The 19,975-nt window shown below is 39.9% G+C and overlaps 2 protein-coding genes across 4 annotated transcripts in view; one reads left to right on the top strand and one right to left on the bottom strand.

The window, feature by feature from the left end:
- Nucleotides 1-6,433, bottom strand: part of LOC128447474 (insulin-like growth factor-binding protein 3) — a gene marked incomplete in the record, with an annotated part of 8,140 nt that extends 1,707 nt beyond the window's left edge. The window contains 1 exon segment of the mRNA XM_053429705.1: nucleotides 6,267-6,433. Within this exon segment, the coding sequence (XP_053285680.1) occupies nucleotides 6,267-6,293 (27 nt within the window).
- LOC128447438 (SPRY domain-containing protein 3) lies at nucleotides 257-19,064 on the top strand. 3 transcript variants are annotated; one of them, XM_053429703.1, is made up of 11 exons: nucleotides 257-378; nucleotides 2,937-3,083; nucleotides 3,158-3,233; nucleotides 8,364-8,488; nucleotides 9,401-9,533; nucleotides 9,662-9,850; nucleotides 13,142-13,291; nucleotides 15,461-15,518; nucleotides 15,891-16,010; nucleotides 16,116-16,255; nucleotides 16,357-19,064. In XM_053429703.1, the coding sequence occupies exons 2-11, from the start codon at nucleotides 2,956-2,958 to the stop codon at nucleotides 16,489-16,491; spliced, it is 1,254 nt and encodes a 417-aa protein (XP_053285678.1). In that variant the 5' UTR covers nucleotides 257-378; nucleotides 2,937-2,955; the 3' UTR covers nucleotides 16,492-19,064. The 3 variants fall into 3 exon arrangements, with proteins under 3 accessions (XP_053285678.1, XP_053285679.1, XP_053285677.1); XM_053429704.1 differs by having other exon boundaries at nucleotides 269-391; XM_053429702.1 differs by lacking the exon at nucleotides 257-378 and adding an exon at nucleotides 403-554.
- Nucleotides 19,065-19,975: the final 911 nt, after the last annotated feature.

Raw genomic sequence — 19,975 nt, 5'->3', positions numbered from 1 at the left:
TTCCCGAGCCCCTTTAACCTTAAGAATCCAGATTAAATCCCTAACCTAATTCTAACCCTTGACCCTAAAACCAAGTCTTAACCCTCAAACAGCCCTTTAAGGAAAATAATGAAGGGCCGGTCAAAATGTCCTCACTTTCCAAAAATGTCCTTACTCTGTAGGGTCTATACTTACACGCACACGCACACGCACACACACAAACACGCACACAGCACTGCACAGGTTAAGGACTTCGCGCAGCACTCATCCTGTGACCTGATTGGATGAGGGGTGAGAAGGCGGGACTTCCGGCGGCGCAGGTTGGAGTAGAGTGACAGACTTCACGTCCATAAAAGTGGAAGATAAAGCGAAGGACGACGCGCCAGAGGTTTTAACACAGTAAGGACTTGGTGTAAGAGAGAGGGGCTTTAATGGCGAGGCTCTGACCTCACGTGTATCCATGTTTACGTCCTGTTCTTGGCCACAAAGCGCGACAACGTAAAGACGCTGAAAGCAGCGAACCGGCCGAGTAGTTTGGTAATGTGCTGCTGCCTTCACGGTAGGCTCGTAAAAAGGTAAACTGGGGAAGTGACCACGCAACCAAAACAGTACGAGGCATCAGCTCGCTTCTTTGTTTTTCTGTCTCCAAACTGCTCAACTGACTCTATATGTCTGTATTCAGTTTGATTAAGGCTCATAACTTACAATGACGAACCAACGCTTTCGTTTTACCCCTCGTGATCTTAAAGGAACAGACATGTTCAGGCTCTTTAAAACCAAACGCCGAATTACTCCTACTACAGAAACTCTGTCCTGTAACGTAGTGATCCAGTAAAAGTGAAAACATCCAGTAAAGATGTATTTGTACTGATTCATCAGCAGTTGTGTAAAGCGCGTTTACTTGTGTACTACAGCTGGACAGAGGAAAGGGGAAATAGATCACTAATACATTGGTGGAAGAAGTACTCAGACATTACTATAGCAACAAACTTGCCGTTGTATGCTAGCGTCATGCGTTTTCAATTTAAGTCTTGTGTTATATACTTTTATACATTCTTTAAGTATCTCAGATTAAAGTATTTATTTTGTCATTATGTGCCTATTATGTTGAATTGCCTATTTTTAAATAACAGAGTATATCATTAGGTACATACTGTGTCATATTAAAGTTATTAAATTCATGTACTGGAGTTAAAAATACAATAGTTGCAATAGTTGCAATAGTTGCAAGAGTTATGAGGCAACAGGAAATGATTAATACTCAAGAAAAACAAAACGTCCTTAAAACCAAGTAAACTGATCTTCAATCAAACAATCTTGATTGACAGAAAATTGCCATTACCTAATTATTCAGTAAAGTAATTCATTTAAAAGTGGTTCCAATTACTTTTTGGGGGATTCACTTTATCATTCTACTATAAATACAAAAAATGTAAAGGTAAACAAGTGCTTTGAATTCAACACCTCGGTGTAAGAAACTTTAGACAGATGTTGTTGACAATTTCCTGACATGTCATGAAGTAATTTATCGTTTGTTTAATTAAGAGATTAATAACACTGCTAAAGCAGCCCCTCCTGTCTGACCCTGGCTGCTAACCGGCTGACAGTCATGTTGTATGTAGACCAGACTCAGGTGGACAGTAGAGTAAGCTAGACCACATCAGACCAGGTCCAAGAACACTTTACCTACCTGTTCATTCTGAACTGGAGGAAGCTAAAGAACGTTTTAAGAATGTTTCTGATGTGGAACCTTTATTTCATTTTAAAAAATTTGCTATTTCACAGTTTTCCTCCATCCAGACCACACTACTTGGCAAGGCCAGGTATAGTTGTTCTATTTAGACCTGGTCTAATGTGGTCTGGACTAAGAAGAATGTTACTTTGACATTGTGTTGCTTCACAAATAAGAAAGCCGTTTCACAAACCCAAAGACCGGTTTAACTCTCCTTTCACTGCAGAATCCGAAGCTGCTAATTGAAAGCTATCGTGAAATAATCAACACTAATATGTATTCATTTTTCACAGCCTTATTTCAGGGACATGTTGGCAAATGTTAGCAGTTCAGACTATTTCAGGTAGACAAAGACCAGAAGTGCACCACACAGCCTGAGTGTGTTTCCCACACACTGACATTAACATGAGATTCAATCTGAAGCCAGTTTGCATTGTGTGGAAAACACCCAAGGGAGGCACCTGACCATCACAGGGCGAACTGTAAACAGGGGACTCACATGCATGCCTCTTGGCGGTGTACAGTCACTGTCCAGGCCTTTGCTTGTCTGTGGAATGTGGGCTTAAACGTAAATGGAAAAACACAAACGCACAAAGGAGAAGTGTGTGGCCTGAGGATCAAACCTACGTCCTTCTTGTTGTCACGGGCAACAGTGGTGATCCTATTGTGGTCAAATGTGTTTGCCCTCCCTCGGCTCACAGCTTTAACGACTGCACCAACATTTCATTGTCCTCAAGCTGGTTGTCACGATCGCGGGGCTTGTTGTATGTTTCAACAATAGAAGCATGTCTGAAGGTTAAAATCACAGTTTTTTTAGACAGCATATTATTGTACAATGTTATTCAACGGCTGCATTGGCTTTTACGTTAAATTAAGTTGACTGAACAATCACTAGAACCTTTGTTTGAATATTTCCATCTAAACAAATCATCAGGCACGAGGTGTCCGCTGCCGCTCCACACGCAGAGGCTTTGGTCCTCCCTCAGCGGACGAGGGTTTGGTTCTGACCCGGCCCTTTGCTGCTTGTCTTCCCCGTGCGCTCCCTCCCAAGTTTCATACTTACTATTATGTTAATTGCAAAAGGCCCAGGAAATATCTTTAAATATTCCTCAGAAACAAATTCTATAAATATAACTTAATGCCCAACCTTTTGTATATGGAATAATTAATATAAGATTATCTAAAGCGGTAATGCAGCTTGTCAATTTGTTTCCCTGTTTTCTAGATTGTAATGATTTTCAGACATGGACGACATAAACCTTCACTATCGCTTTCTGAACTGGAGGAGGCGAATCCGAGAAATCCGTGATGTGCGAGCAGTGCGATATCGCGAGCGGCTCAAGAGGATGCTGAGAGACGGAGACGTACTCAGGTATCAGTGACGAGCAACGCCGTTTATTTGGCAGAAGTGATTATTATCGTAATATTTTTCTTGTTGGGATCTAGGTATCATGGGAATTCAGATGAAGTTGGCTGTTTCGTGGCGGGCCGGCCGTTGTCAAGAAGGAATCGCTATTTTGAAGTAAGTCTTGATATCCTTACTCTGAGCACATGACTATTAATTTGAGACAGAAGTGACAATAAAAAAGAGTCAAGGAGAGGTTACAGCTACACAAGTTATTTCCTGATTTGATTTCACATGAAAGTTTCCTGGCGTAGCTGCTGGAGGCTGCATCATGTATTTGGCCCACATGCTGTATCTTAGATGGATTCCTTCATCAAACTGTAACTCAAGCCTGTTGTAATCAGCTGGATTTTCCTTTATGTAACGGAGTGAACGTGAAATGTTTTAGGAGTTAACAAAAAGATTTAAGCAGTAGAGCCATACCACATGTAAATATACTGTGTGCATAAATGTATGTGTTTACACTCTTAGAAAAAAAGGGTGTTTCAGTGTGTAAGATGTAGGTGAAAGGTATATATTTGAAGAAATGGAATATAAGTATATGTTTTCACTAGTGTGTAATCATCTAAATTGTAACATTTTTTTTTGGGGGGGGGGGTTACCCTTGAATGGGCCCTTTATATTAACATCGGGAGCGGGTCCTCTCTATCACCATGATTTTAACAGTAGCCCAGACTGGACAAACTAAACACCTTTTGAGTTTTTATGAGAACTGAAGACTTGGAAGGAGGGGGTGAGGGGAGGGGTATTCATCTCTATTCTACACACTGTACCTTTATAAACTTCTTTAGTGCCCTTTACAAACTATTATGGATGTTTTGCAAAATATCCATTTACTCTGCGTGTTGGTCTCATTCAAATGCCAGCAGAGTTTTAAATAACTAAAACTGAGATTTTAACAAACGCCTACAAAGTGCAGACTTTCAAAAATCCAGTTTCTGTCTATCACTGTGTACATGTAAAACTGAGCGATGTCACAGCTTACTTAGAACATGCTCGCTTTTGCTTTGTGTAATGAGCATATGTTGCTCGGTGTAATTAGAGGTTTGCAGCTAAATTTTGTGTAGCTATAACACATAACTGCAGTGACAGGCATCTATCTCCCCAATATTAGAGTCACACATATGCGAATGAAAAGCAAATATATCATCAAAGTTCACTCCACGTAAAGCCACGCTTTGGGAATGTATTATTCTCCCCTCGCTTGCATGATTGTAAGTGAACCGGGAGGCCAAGGTATTCCGCTGACACATTTGCATAAGGGTGACTGTGCCCTTATTCGGGCTTACTGGACCGTTTGTAGTCATTTTTGTGTTCTCCTCTTGACGGAGATATAAATCCACAGTAGTGTGATGTATGATAACAGTGGTGCAGGCCAGCTCAGGTTGGCTTGGAAAGGCCATGAAATGAAAAGAAAAGGCCAAAGGGTTTTGACTTATGATGTAGATAATATTACAAAGTTAAATATCCGAACACGTAGCGTTTGTTGTGTGATGATGATGGTAATCTACTGTCCCACAATTGAATACATAATTATTTGTTCCTAAGAGTTGGAAATTATTAAATTCAATTTTTTTATATAATACCAAATCAAAAAATTATCCGAAGGCTCCTTACATAGTAATGTCGAGACCTTACAAAACATTAGAGAAAATCTAAGTTTGCACTTTTCAAAAGTGGTTTACAAGTAACTATTCAGCTCATTTTAGAAACCTATTAGAGAATAAGCATGTAGTCAAAACAGTCTGAAGTATGTTTGATACTATTGGCTTTGCATCAAAGTCACGGTGTGATTGGTCCTTTGAGAGCCCTTCTCTACATCTCTGTAGAAAGTGATGATATACATACATTTCTTGTTCTAAATGCCAAAGATTATTATGTAGTGTTCATTTTATTGCATTACTATACATTATGTAGGACACTGCCTTCATTCAGTGTGAGGAGAGGAGACTTGGCAGGCTCCCTCATCTGACCGCTCGCCTTCATCTTCTTAAACTGTAATGGAAAAATAAATCACGACACCTCCTGGGAATGGCCCACATCAGAGAAACAAAGATATATCGCTTTGGAAATAGATTGGAGAAATTACTTGGCAGCTCTTTTAACATTGTGTGGTTAGCCTGGGCGTACAGTAAATACTGATAGTTCAAATCATATATGGCCAGAATCATCTAATTAATTATGTCTCAGTCTCAACATAAAATTAAGCAAATATTTACTTTTAAGACTCAAACAGCAGATTTTCCTCTGGATGTGGAACAGGCTGGACAGAAAAAACAGACCCCAGTCATACCTGTTATTAACATCCATCCTGAGTAACCAGATCACAAGTCAGCACTAAGTACCAGTGTGAATGCACCCAAAAGCATTCTCAATGTGGAGATCTGATCACTCAGACCAAATTCTGAGATACTCTGGGACGATAAAGTATTGCACTGAGGCGCATGACTCCGCTGGTCAACAAGTGACTCTGCTCCTCTGATGTTTTCTAATCACTGAAGAACTCATCTTTATAAAAACCTGCTGAATTCATGATTATGCTCCTGGATAAACGGGGCGTCGCTTCTTCTGCAACAATGAAGTTAAAACACAGCGTTGTGTTCTTCTGTAGGCGAGAATGTTTGTGTTGGTGGGTGTGTGTGTTTGTCTCTGTTTCTCTTCACGTCAAAAACTGATAATCAGATGTATTTAGTTATAAATCCATGATGTCGGATCATGACCCCGGATCGTTCCGGTCACTTTAACCCTGATGTCCTGACTCTGCGTCACGTTGCGTCTCGTGTTGTGTGTAGCAGGGGAATGCGCCCCACAGTGTGTTTAAACAAGTGTCTCATGAACTCTATAGCGAATCAAACAAACACAAAGTAAACATCAGCCCTGTACGTGTCAATACAACTTGTGATCAGTGATGGTGTTTATTGTTGAAGTGTAAAGTGAGCGCAGGTCAGAAGAAGAGTGAAGGGGAATCTCCGACCTGAGACTCTGACACAGGACGACCAAACCTTTAATGAGCGTTAACCCTGGTCCTGAAGTAGCTGTGCTAATTTTATGCAGCGATAGGACATCGCTAAAACAATTAACATATGAGAAAACATAATACGATTATGTTCCGAGTCGTCCAAAACGAAATTTCCACACACCTATTCTCACCTGGTGGGTCTGAAGACTTGATTTCATGCAGGTGGCTCTCACAATCCCCCGATACCTAAGTTTCACAAAACTAATAAATCATAGCTCATTACACATCATGTACTGGTTTGTTTATCACCCTGTTCTTGTATATCCAGACAATGAAGTGAAAAAACGCCTCGAGACCTGACTGTTCTTCGGAAGCAGTCATGTTCTGACTCGCCTGACACGCACATCCTGACGTGAAGTGAAACTGTAACCAACACTCTCAACCTTAGTACTGACATGTGCTTCAATCTGGTGACTCATTGTTTTGTGGGAGTCACGGAGAAGTAGGGAGGAAGCGATTTACGTAAAATGAGCATATGAGTTAAAACATGATATAAGTGGAGACTGATTGTAGATCTGACAGTAGATATTACAGGTCATCTGCATTTTAAACACTGATACAGACAAACAGGGTCGTCTTCTTCTCAGTCCCATGATACCAGTGCTGAGGTCATGGGAAAGAACTTAAAAATGTCCTCTTCTCCGTGCCCTGGATTTGCCAGCAGTGCTCCGATTGCACTGCGTCTATCTAGGGCTCCCTGGGGATGATGTCATATGTTCAGTATTCAGTTATGATAACAGTGGTGCAGGCCAACTCAGGTTGGCTTGGAAAGGCCATGAAGTGAAAAGAGAAGCAGCGCCAACACAAAAGCAAAATACAGTGTAATGGCATATCAAAATGTTGGGGTGGAGTCTGATTTTCCCCTCATCAAATCTCAGCTCCCCAGAAGTAAAGCCAAAATGTAGTGATCGCCACCTGGTGGCTGTCTGTTGTATAGTTCATAAATCACAACTCCTCCGTGTTAAAATGTCAAATTAATATTTTTCAAAGATGGTTTCAGCCATTTTAGGTAGTTGTTAAAATACTGATTGTGTGTGTTAACAATCAATGTGAATAATTTTTATTAAGTGTTAATTCTTCTGGTCAGTTTGACTTTAATTAGTAATTAATACTATAAAAATGGGATGAAACTTCATGATTGACAGCTGACACTGACTCGTGATTGGTTGAGCAGGTGTGAGGATGTGACCTCAATACTGGTTCCATCCTTTGATGGAACCACTATTATGTCTAAATGTGCAAGATGTCCGCATTTTTCTTAATGGATATTTTGGCTTCATTTCTGCATAGTGGGAGAAAGTGGAGTGGGTTCATCCATTTCGATATCCAGTCCGTCCAAACAGAAGTGATCATTGCCTCCAAAAAGGAAATCTTTGTGACTGAAGTGATCTGACAGCACCTGTAGTGCAACTGGCATCAAAACTGAGTTTATTCAGTGAATTAGAAAATGTTAGCATGCAACATATAAAAGCTGTAGAAAAAAACAAACCAATTATTACCTCCACCAAGGAGGTTTTGTTTTTTCGCCCCTGTCCATTTGTTTGGCTTGATCTGGACCAAGGTGCAGATCCAGGATTTTTTTTTACATTTAATTTAGTCAGAGACAGCTTGTTTTATTTTTTACACGTTTTCACCACTGTCCAAGGGAATAATTCATGGATCTTAATGAAAAAAGGAATATTTAAGGCACTGATATCTAGGAGTATGTCAAATCTGATTGAACTTTGATTGAATTTAAGGGTCTGTTGGACCTTGGTCGAGCTATTGAGTGTAATGGTCATCAGCAAATGTTACGATACAACATGTAAAGGATGTATAAATATATTACTTTGCATACTTAAAACCGATTTATTTGTGGATATAACGACAGTGACCGTGACTGATTCGCCCTTTTTCTAACAACAATTACAACATAAAAATATATTGATAAGTTCTAAATAAATGTGTGCATTTCCTTCACATTGACTGCACCCTCCCCTCCTCTTCCTCTTCCTTTGTCATAACAAATTTGTTCTGCTTATATGCTCTCACATTGTAAAAGCCTCCTACACGTTATAAGTACTTAATGACTGGATGTGAAAACATAGTCCTTTAAATCCTCTCGTTAAAAGATGTGCCAAAGGAACAACAACTCGATACGATTTTAAAACTAAACGTTAGTTCAAAATGAAGAGGATTTAAAATCTGCTCTTGTGTCTTGGTGATAAATCCACCTGTGTTCTTTGCAGGTGACAATCATGGATACAGGAGTGAGGGGGACGATCGCTGTGGGTTTGGTGCCTCAGCTCTACAAACTGGACCATCAGCCGGGCTGGCTCCCACATTCCGTGGCTTTCCATGCTGATGATGGCAAGTACGTGTCACTGATAAATGTATTTACAGCCGCACTGTAGACTTAACGTTGTTAAGGATACACAACATGGCACTGCAGCAGAAAACTCTAAATCTGAGTCAATGTAATGTTATACATTGAGTCATACATTGAATGTTTCACACATCCCCTACAGAAAAGCCACTGTGTGTAAGTAGCAGTGGCACAGACTGAGGAGCTGCAAGCAGAGCCCTATTGTCTGTGCATGAAGAGCTCAGTCAAACAAACATAGAAAGGTCGTGACAGGACACACTTTTATGTTTTATGCTCAGTTCTCGGAATCCATTTACAACTTCTAGGAAGAGAATTTTCAGTCAGTGAGAGAATAAAACTTGGTCTGATGTTTTAGGAACTTGACCAGACGTAGAGAACCTGCTCATACACCCTAACACTTCCCCTAAAAAGTCTCACAGTGCTGGGAACTCAAAGAAACCAACATCACACAAGCACTGTAGTTTCTAACATAAAGTTTGGACTCATTATTTTTTATGCCTTCATTAGAGACAGCTAAGAGACGACAGGAAATGACATGCAGCAATTGGCGTGATTCGGACTGCGGATGTTTCGGTTAATGGGGCAGCACCTTAAACGCCCAGGTCACCAGGGCGCCCCAGTAATTCGATTTTTATTTAAACATCTGGGATTTATCAGTGTGATAAATGTGAGTCAGAGTTCAACTAAAGAATGATGCAAACATGCAGGAGCGCTTCTAAGGGACTTTGGGAACCCCAGGCAAAAGGGACCTAGGCCCCCCCCCCCATACTTTTCTTTGTTTTGCAATACCTACTGGGAGACCGAGCGGCCGATTATATAGTATTTTTGATGAATGGTCATCCATTGAAGTTCTCCGATGAGCAATCATCAGTTTATCCTGTTCATCATGTCTTTCCACAGGCTGTACAATGGCAACACTGTGGGGCAGCAGTTTGGTCCAAAGGGTTGCAGAGGTGACAGAATCGGCTGTGGAATATCCATGGACTCCGATGATGGACAACTGACTGTGTTTTTTACCAAGAATGGGAAAGAAGTGAGTATTTCATTATCCTGGCATTACTTTAATTTTCACTGAATGCCTTTAACTAGCATAAGTTTAAAAGTTGTTTTTGTTCAGTTCATAGTCTGCTAAACAGTATGTGTTGGCTATTGTGTGCTCAGGTCGGCAGTGTGGAAATCCCAGCATCGCCCGAAGCTCTGTACCCCGCTGTGGGAATGCACTCTTTGGGTGAGGAGGTGCTGCTGGACCTGAATGCTGAGTGGGGGATGGAGGAAGATGACGGACAGATGATTGTGGACAGTCATGAAGAAGACTGGGGCCGTCTCCATGATGTCAAGGTGACCGGCACGGTAAGTCCTATCAATTTTACAGCGAATAAAGAGAACGTAAAATCTGAAAGGTTGTCCCCCACATAAAGCCTTACGCTGTGTAATGACTGGCTGGTGTCAGGGGGAGGATGATCTACAGAAAAACTGCCCATAAAAGGTTAATTAAGGTCGGCGGCTCACTGATTGGTTTGGCTCCATTTGTCCCGCCCAGCGGTCGGTAGAGTAAACAGAAACAGTACTCAAGTAAAAGTGTTGTTTATTCATAATTATTATACTTGAGTAAGAGTAAAAAGTATCTCATGAAAAACACTCAAGTAGTGTTTCATTATGAAAACCAGAAGTAGTCGCTTGCTTATTCTCGCAAAATCCACTTTATAAATCATTTAAGTTGTGTTGTTTGTGTTCGGGGACTGTAAAGATTTCTCAGGTAGGTCCCTCATTCTGATCACTGAGCGATAAAGTCTCTTCAGCTGCTCTGAGCCACTTCAGCGTGAACCGTAAAGGTCTAAATACGAGCGCACTCCAAAATCAGGGGCGGTTGATTTAACGCATTACTACCCAATTCATCATCACTCATGTCAAACTGCTGGCTTAGAGTTGCATTGTGGGTGAAACCATATTTTAACAAACAAGAAAGAGGATTTGTATCTTTTTTAATTTTCCTTGGCAACAAAAACGTTATTTGATCAGTGTCTGACTCAGACACTGATATTCACAAAACCTCAACACAAAGGCGATGGGAGGAGATCGCAGCTGAATCACCCTCAGGCACGAGCGAATAACCTGCCACCCTCACATTTATTTATCCTTTATTTTCACAAATCTGGCCCTGTTCTCACCACAACCCACAGGCTGAACTCCCTGTAAGTCATCACTTCACCCATGTGCGTGTCCTAATATGACATAAAAGCTGCCACGACAGGAATATGCCAATTGCAAGTTTGTTATTGTACATCTTGGTGTCACAGTTTCTCTTTCTACTTCAGGGCAGGCCCAGATCTAGACTGCTCAGATTACTGGGGCAATTAGCAATGTTTGGGAGGAGAACCTTTTCATACAGTGGACGTAGTGTTTTTCCATGTTTTAAAGAACACGTCACAATAGGAAATTCAACCAAGCTGTGGTATGATAATAACAATTATTATTAATTCTTCAATTAGACAGATGACTAAGACTATAGAAGAGAGCATAATGTAAAGTTCACAAATAGTTCAATATGTCAAATGCAGAATGCAACATTTCCTGAAAATAAACTGAAACTGGATGACGTGTTAGAAGATTATTAAAATATTACTTAACTTTCATCTGAATAAAGTCTTAGGTACAACACCAGAGCAGCTGTTTACCTCTCTGTGCTGTAAGAGGAAGAGGGAGGTGTATAAGGAAAACATCAAGTTCTTCTGAAACGAATCCTTCTGAAAATGACATGACTACTGCAACTTAAAATGTAATTTATACATTAAAATTCATAATGTGAATATGTATATGTGTAATTGAAGTGTTATTAATGCTCTGGTTAGGGTTTAACAGTAGTTGGGTTTAATCTGTGGATCACACAACTACTGTTAATCTCATGCAGCCTGCTTATTGTCATAAAAGACAAATGTATTAAACTAGGGAAATGTGTTTAGCACTATGTTATAAATACATTTTAGAATAAGAGGTTGGACAGAAGAGTTTGATCCCTTAATTATAAACTAAATAATTTGTTTTGTGTTAATGTTTTTATCTTGAGATGGTCATGTTCATCTTCTGGTGATGCTGTGGAAAGGATTAATATTTGTTGGTGCTGATTTCCGGTGCTGTAGGTCATAAATCAATCATGTTGTTCCTTTTGCCGTAGTTTTGGTTGTATAAGCCAAACAGTAGGATGCAGAAAGCAAGAGTCCAAATCTTGTCCTGTTTTTCCCAGAAGGAAGGATTGTGGCGACCTATTTTTCCATCTCACCATCTCACATCCCTATTAGGGTTATGTCTGAAAAAGATACATGTCTCATCTTGTTGAATTCTTGTCTGTCCCAACCTGAGAAGGAAGCAGCAGCCATGTCAGCGCAGGAAAAGATTTTGAGTCATTGTGAGCCGTTGAACCCACGCCACTTGTGGTTGTGCACAGCCCAGCTGACACACAGAGACATACAGTAGTGGTAGTGCTTCATTTAACCTGTACAAGTTATTAAAGACAAGATATTGTGAGGGTTTATTTAAAATGGCAGGGATTTGAATGAATATCCATTTAATAACGCAAAATTAATGACTCAGTAAACACAATACACTGTTAAAACTTCAAAGAAAGTAGTGCATTATGCATTATGGAGGTTAGTGGAACAGAAGCTACTTTGGAAATGGGGCAGGACCTCAGGTTTCTATATGGGACAGGAAAGCTGCCTTAAACCGGCCTGTGTAACTTTTTGAACACCAGCCGCTGTCGCCCCAGTGACAGTTAAATGATTTCTGTTTAATACTGAAACAGTAGCACAAGTAGAGAAAACTGGCAAAGTCAACTAACAGACTCAGTAATGTTTACACGCATAGCAATATTGACCTACAGTTACCTTTCCCTATCAGACTATTTGTTGTCAAACTTACCAAATAGTGCAGCTTTAATTACAAATAATATTTAAGCCTTAATATCAGTGCACAACAAAGACTGTATATATATATATATATATATATAGATGGACGACATGTCTCCACTTCCTCAAAATATCTCAGATACAGGTGCTGCCATCTTGAAGTGTTGACATCATTTGGAGTTTGTGCAGTAGAGATTGTTGAATGGAGCTCCAGTATTGTACTCTGTTGTATATCGTATTGTTACTGTAATCTTGGAGTAGGCTGGCCCAGGAATTTCCTGCGGGATTAATAAATTCTTATTTTATTGAAGTATCACCAAGTACACTTACTCAACCAATCACGAGTCAGTCTTGGCTGTTAATTACGAAGTTTGACCCTGTTTTTATCACATCAAACCAAACTTATCAAAAAAAAATTAAACTAGGACAAACATCTTTGTGAAAAGAACTACCAACACTACAGAAACAATCTTCAGGATTTTTCGGGGGATTGTTTGGTCCATGTCCCATCTTTTAACATGGAGGAGGCGGGGTTTAAGACCTGTACTGCTGCATCCACCAGGGGGTGATCCAGATTATTTAGCATCCCTTTTGGGGACTTGTCATGTCATCCATATACTGATCTTAATTCTTAACTTAAACAAAAAATAGCTTTGACTTAACATATTACAGCTGAACACTGTTTTAAATGATTGTCCTCATATAAATCCTATTGACTCATAGCGTGTGTGTTTCTCAGCTGCTGGAGTACGTGGGGAAGGGGAAGAGCATTGTGGACGTGGGCTTGGCCCAGGCACGTCGGCCTCTCAACACACGCTTCCACTACTATGAGCTGGAGATCACGGATGACGGAGAGAAGTGTTACATCGCCCTGGGTCTGGCACGCAGGGTAAGAGTCTCCTCGTTTTATACATCACCGTAATGAACACATGTCATCGTCATCGACAGACGTTGTTACCTGCTGTACAAACTCTGCAGTTATCTGCCAGCAAAGAAAACCTGTGTTTCCCTGCTGTCGCAGCTCGTCATCCCTCGCTCTCATACGCACCGCTGCGCTCACTGTTTCCAGTCTGAGTGATGGATGACTGAAGCAGGAAAAGCTATCAACAGAATAAATATTGTCTCATTTTACCCCCACATCTGGGTTTCCATAGAGAGCAGGTTTCAATTGCATACTAAGCTTCAACGTTATAACTATGATACTGTGAACATTTGTCTGGTTGTCTCCGTTCTTTGCCATTAAAGCTTTATTTTGCTCCCACTGTCAAAACAAGACGGAGAAAACAGAGAGGAATTTAAAGTGTGCAGGATTTCCTCAGGCTAGGCAATTAAAGGTTGCTAACCCAATTAATTTGGCACCGTTGTATTTAATCAGAAATGATGACAGCTAGTGAGGATCCATATTTTGGAAATAAGGTGGGTACAACTTGTTGAATGTTTATACTTGAGTGATGCCTCTGGCCTCGAATGAAATCATCATGAATCATGCACATCCTGTTGAATGTAAATAAAGCCGTTTAATATTTGCTGCAGACGCAGTCATCATGTCATTTAAATGACCGATCTGAAAGGACGTGCGGCTCGGCGTGTTGTTTTTTACTGTGATGTTCGGCGCTCGCTCTGCTCTGTTATTGGAAGCTTATTGATCCAGCGTCACTCTGATCATGCTGCTGCTTTGCCAGCTGTGAAGGTCCCTCTGTGATTGGGCAGTCCGTGGAGCATTCTCGCTCTCAACGTCGAGCTCAGCCGTCAGTTAGTGTGTGGGCGTGTTGCCCCCTCAGCTCAGACCTGCGTTACCGCTTCAAAAACCAAAACAAAACTCTCTCTTTCTACCAGGCAAACACATTCTTTACAGTTATTATATAGTCGCATTAAATTAAATTTAATTACATTAAATAAAGCAGGAATTGTTTATGGTGCATTCCTTTGGTCATTTAAACTTCTGATTCTCTCATAACAAACACATTATTGCTCTAATTCTTTGTTGTTCCTGCAGTTATATCTTATCACCCTATCAAAGACTCAACTGTTTTTGTGGCCATCATCACTTTGGAAAACAGATCTGAGAATCAGATCGGTTTCTTGTGTGAAATCCGATTGGAAGGTTAGCTGTCGTTGAGGTGATGAGCTGATCAGTATCACCCTGAAAGTGGAAGATGTTGGTTTGCTGCTTGTTGACAAACCATCTCCATGTACAGATCTTAATCTCAAATCTTCTACAGGGAGACGGTTACTCATATATCAGAAGAAAATCAGGATGCGTTTTATTTTTTATTTTGGGAAGTAATTGTCTTTGTTAACAGCCCTCACCAGAGAACACACCCTATTAAATCAGTGAACTCTCTTAAGTCTCTTATTAAACATACTTTTATTGGAGAGGCTTTCCTGAGAGTCTTAATTGTCTTTTATTGAGCATTTTACACTGCACTGGTATTTATACACAAATTGATTTGACCTGCTTTCTTCTTAACCTGAAGTTGTATTGCCTGTCTTTTTTAACTTACTGCCTTTGTATACCCCTTTGTAACATATGTTTTGAAAATTGCTTCATAAATAAGGATTATTATTATGTTATTAAAATACAATGATACATAGTTTTCTGTTACCGGTGCCAGACCTCTGGGAATCTGGGCCATTAGCAAGCGGCACACAGGCAGTGTGCGGCCAACACATACAGACAGTGGACTGCCCAGGTTTACTCTCAATTATTTGTGTCAACACAAATATCCTAATGTCCCTCACACAATCTCTGCATTTTGCACTAACACACTAAACAAAATAAATACATAATCACAAAAATAAAACTACATAAAGTCACATGAGACATTCTCTCAGAAACTAAATAAGTGCACATGAAACCCAAAATAATTTAGGCACATTAGTCACAATGCTCTTCACACGTTTTAAACATTTAAACAACCTTTACAAAACATGCTTACACACTCTTACACGTAGAGTTGTTTGAAGCTGAAGATCAACAGGATACTATGATGTACTACATTGTATACTTGTGACTACTATGTACTTCTGCATCCTAACGTTCTGTGTGGATTTACAGGACTACCCTAAGAACAGACATCCAGGTTGGAGCAGAGGGTCAATAGCTTACCATGCAGGTGAGTTCGGGCTTATCATGTTGTGCATGATTTGTTTTATCTAATTACATTTGTCCAGTGTCATATCTTCCATCCTGCAGTTTACACATTTACTATGCTACAAATGATCACATTGGTAACAGCTCCAAATCATCACTAACATCTCTGTAGAAAGGATGGAACAGGTAATGGTCTTATAATGCATAGGCAGGTCAATTTAAATATTTAAAAGGTTGAATTTTAATCAGCAGGAATGGGCAAGACGAAAAAGATTTATGTAAACATTGGCAATCATCTTCTGTTTTTCTCAAATTTTTATCTTAATTGTATCACAGTCTCTCATGTATGAAACATGATGCAGTACTCAGTCCCCCCCCCCCTTGTTCTTCACAGATGATGGAAAGTTGTTCCAGGGCAGCGGGGTTGGGGATGCGTTTGGACCGCGCTGCTTTGAAGGGGATATTATGGGCTGTGGGATCATGTTTCCACGTGACTTCAACCCTGGTTTGGGAGGTGAACATCTTCATGTTGTGTCCTCATTTGTCAAAGCACTTTGCCTCACCATGTGCTGCAGCCTCTAACGTCTCGCTGTCTTTCTCTGTGTCTGCGTTCTGTCAGATGACACAGAGGACTGGGACTTCGACGTGTTTCCCAAACCCTGCGAAGTGCAGAATGACTTGTATGCAAACAATGAAGATCAGGAGGAGGGGGAGGAGGAGGAGGACGAGGGAGAGGATTTGGAAGGGAGGAAGGTCACAGTGAGTTTCTGTCAGAGTTTTGGAATATGAAGGCGGGGACTTTTAAAGCTTGGCTGCAAACATTTACATGATTTCCTTGCCGTCATCTTGTGTTTGAACAGGTGTTCTTCACCAGGAATGGAAAGGTGGTGGGCCGGAGAGAAGTGGCCTTGCCGTTTGGAGGCTTCTACCCGACGATTGGCATGATGAGCACTGGGGAGAAGGTCAGAGTGGACCTGCACCCCCTCAGTGGTTGAGCCGATGGGGCAAATGAAAACGGTGAAGTGGTGAAATCAGAGCTCAGGTACATTTTGGAGAACGAACAATAAATAATACCTCCGCATCCGCAAAGGCTCCAAGATGTTACTTGAAAACTCACTCCAGTGTGGAAGGTCACTGTGGCTCCCTGGTGCTGTAAGAATTATTTAACATGCTGGTAGAATTGTTTTTAAATCAGGAATTATCAAAAATAATGTATGTTAATATGACATGTGCCTAAAAATCGTTTTATAATGAAATTATTTTGTACTGAATGAAATTGTTTCGTTGTAGGTTTTAAAGGGTAAAACACTTTTTTTGACAAATTAAATCTATAATAAAATGCCAAAAAGGGTCTTGCCAGAGTATTGAATGTAAAAATCCAAACAGAGCAGGCTCCAGTTAACAGATCAACCCCATCTGTCCTCATGAAAGAAGCATTGTCAGCAATAATGAGCGTCAGCAGACACGTAGCCCCACACACCCACTCTGCAGCCAGACTGTGCTGATTACCAGAGCTCTGATGTGTTTCTTCCCAGTGACGGTGTATTACTGACACTCAGTGGTGAGAAAAGTCCTGTTCTTCCAAAGAAACAGTTGTGCACTGAACCAACAGCGAGATCTCTCTCTGTAAAACTAGCTGCTTGATCGCTGACGTCCTGTATGAGTGTGGGCGGAGTTACTGCTGCATATTTATCAGCAAGTCACATGTATTGAGCGCTGTGGGATACGTATGTTCAATGACAATTTGTTGAAACTAAATCCAAATTATAATTATGACCTTTCATTATTATGTTGAAATATCAGTTTTGTTTCTAACTCAAGGTTGGTTTGATGATCATTACTGGGGGTCACTTTAATCGGGTACGACTTTAGTGTCTAATTGTACTGTTACAGTCAATGTTCCATCATTTGATAAACATACAGGTAATATTTGTCAACTGCACCTTAAAGATGATAAATCAAAACCAAAACCCTGTAAAAAAAAACACTTCTAAAGCTCTACAAGATTTTTGAATTTGAAAATTCTTATTTAACCTAAACCCAAGCAAAATAAACTAGTAACTAGGGCTGGACAATATTGCCAAACTAAAAAAGATAATACCAGTTATGGTGTTAGACTTCCTCACCGTGCTTGGACAATGCACACACATAATATCAACACATATTGAACCTTTGTTGCTGTTTGTTTTGCTTTTGCTGAAAAATATAGTGCGCTAATTATTGATAGTGTTATTACCCAGCCCTACAAATAATACCTCAAATTCAATCAAAGTGATGCTGCTTTTTCTTCATGAAAGGCTCATATCTTTTTGAGGTTTGGAGCCTTTTTCAAATTGAACCCCACAGAAAAGACACTTTGTAGATGTGTATGGTATTAGATGTGTGTCTGTGGATCATTCGTGTGTTTTTGAGGAAATAGATACCAACTGTCATAAAAAGGGAGAATCATCAGGACAAGAACAATTAATGACCACACGTGCTATAGTTCAAAATGTGTGAGTAGCTAGAATATTCAATCAAAGTTCTGAATGTTGAAAATGAAGCCTTAACTACGATTTGCTGCTCTAGATATTAGAAAATGAACCAATGACCGTGTCTTTTCTAAGATCATGTTGTGATTATGTTGTTTTAGCCAATGTTGGTAACTGTTATTGAACTGTAAAGCTTTTTTTTACGATTTTAGGAGTTTCTGTTTTCCCCACAACATGTTTGTGTCAATCGTAAACAATGGTAAATTTAAATGAATAAAAAAAGCTTTTGTTGTGTGATGCCAAATTTTGCACACAATGCTGCTTTGGCATGAACTCAGACTACACTTGCATCAGGCTTCCCTGCAGATCTGGGTGTGGGAAGTTGTTAGTTTTTCGTCCAAATAAGACAATCGCTGGTGACAGATGTGACTTAAATTTTTTACTGTGATACTGTTTATTAATGTTTCAGTTTCTTTTAGATCTGCAGAAACGGTTATAACTGTGCAAGTCATCAAGATAATAAGGGCACTTTACAGTTGATTATTGATTTGCTGAACTTCAAATGTCCAAAAATCGAACAGAAGACCTTTGTGAAAGAGTGCGGATCATTTATTAAATGGAACCCTTGCAGTAGGATCCAGGAAGGTGATGGAAGTGCCCAGTCTGCATGTCCATAAACTGCTGATCACTAAAAAGGTCTAAAAAACTACTTCTGGGCTCCAATATTCATTTGAATAATGTGGATTGAAATGTTGCTGTTTTGCAAAAAGCTTCTGTTCTTCCACGTCTCATCATTTGGCTGATCACACTGTGTTAATCATCATGTGGTTCACAGGAGCAAATAATGGTCCTCTGCTGATGATGTCGGAGACATGTTTATGTATATATTCTTTAATTTGGTGAAATCAACCTTCAATCAAGTTAAATATGATCATGGTATTTTTAGAACCTTCCCATCCTGCCTGTGAATCCACTCTGTTCCTCTTCTATGGTTTTGAATCCTGTTGACTTTCCTCTCATCCATTCTCTCTCTTAACACTTGAAGCAATAAGATAGATATGCCAAAAATAATTAAAAGAATGTTCACACTCACTGCACTGCTGTCTCCTCTCATCCTTTTACTCTCAGGTTTAAAATGGAAAACCTTTTTGCTGGTGATGACTTCAAATGTAAATTGGATCACATTTTTTAATGCAGGCAAAATCCTGAGACCACATTATATATGGTGAATACTATTTCCACTTCTGCACGGGGCTGAGCTTTTACTGATTTAAAGGTTGAACAATTGTTAATCCTTGACGGCTGTTCAGAGAAAAATGTAATTTATGGCATTTGTTTTTTGGGGTTAGAAACCTTTTGTAATATGCTGAATATTTGAAAACGCCACTGCATATTACAAGAGAACAAATCCTGGTGTCTTCAGAAGAGAGTATGAAACTTGCTAAATTTAACAAAACTAAGTATAATCCTTTGACAGGCTCTATCTATCATCCAGTTAAGAGTTTGTATTTTCTCTGGCGTAACGTTTGCCATGGTTTGCCTCTTCTCAAGCAGAAAACTATTAAATTAGTGTATAAAACACAAATCCAGAAGGGCCAACGAGAAGACACAGGTTGGGATAGAATACAAGTTTATCAGCAAAGTGTAACGGTAACTAAATATATAATGTTTGAACCGTTAAGTATAAAATTTGACCAAGACCAAGTTTGGACCTTATGATAGAATGACAGGACTATCTTTTCCATGTGCCCCTTTTGAAATTTTAGCACCTGCACTTCTAAAGCTCTCTGCACGACCCTGCACAGGACATACACCAGATCAGTTGCACCTATGGTTAAGATAACATAATAATTTGTAGCTCCAGTTGCAGTTTTACCAAACAAATAATTTTTTTTTTAAATATAACTAACAGAAATTTGTTCTCCAACTTCAATACATCTTGTCTGAAGGACCAAACTCCGCAAATAGTTTTTCCTTCTGTAATTAAGGCACTTTTGTGCTGAAGTCA

Source organism: Pleuronectes platessa, chromosome 2, assembly GCF_947347685.1.
Source record: "Pleuronectes platessa chromosome 2, fPlePla1.1, whole genome shotgun sequence".
Taxonomy (NCBI): Eukaryota; Metazoa; Chordata; class Actinopteri; order Pleuronectiformes; family Pleuronectidae; genus Pleuronectes; species Pleuronectes platessa.
The sequence above is the reverse complement of the archived record's forward strand: the minus strand, read 5'-3'. Positions and strand labels throughout refer to the sequence as shown.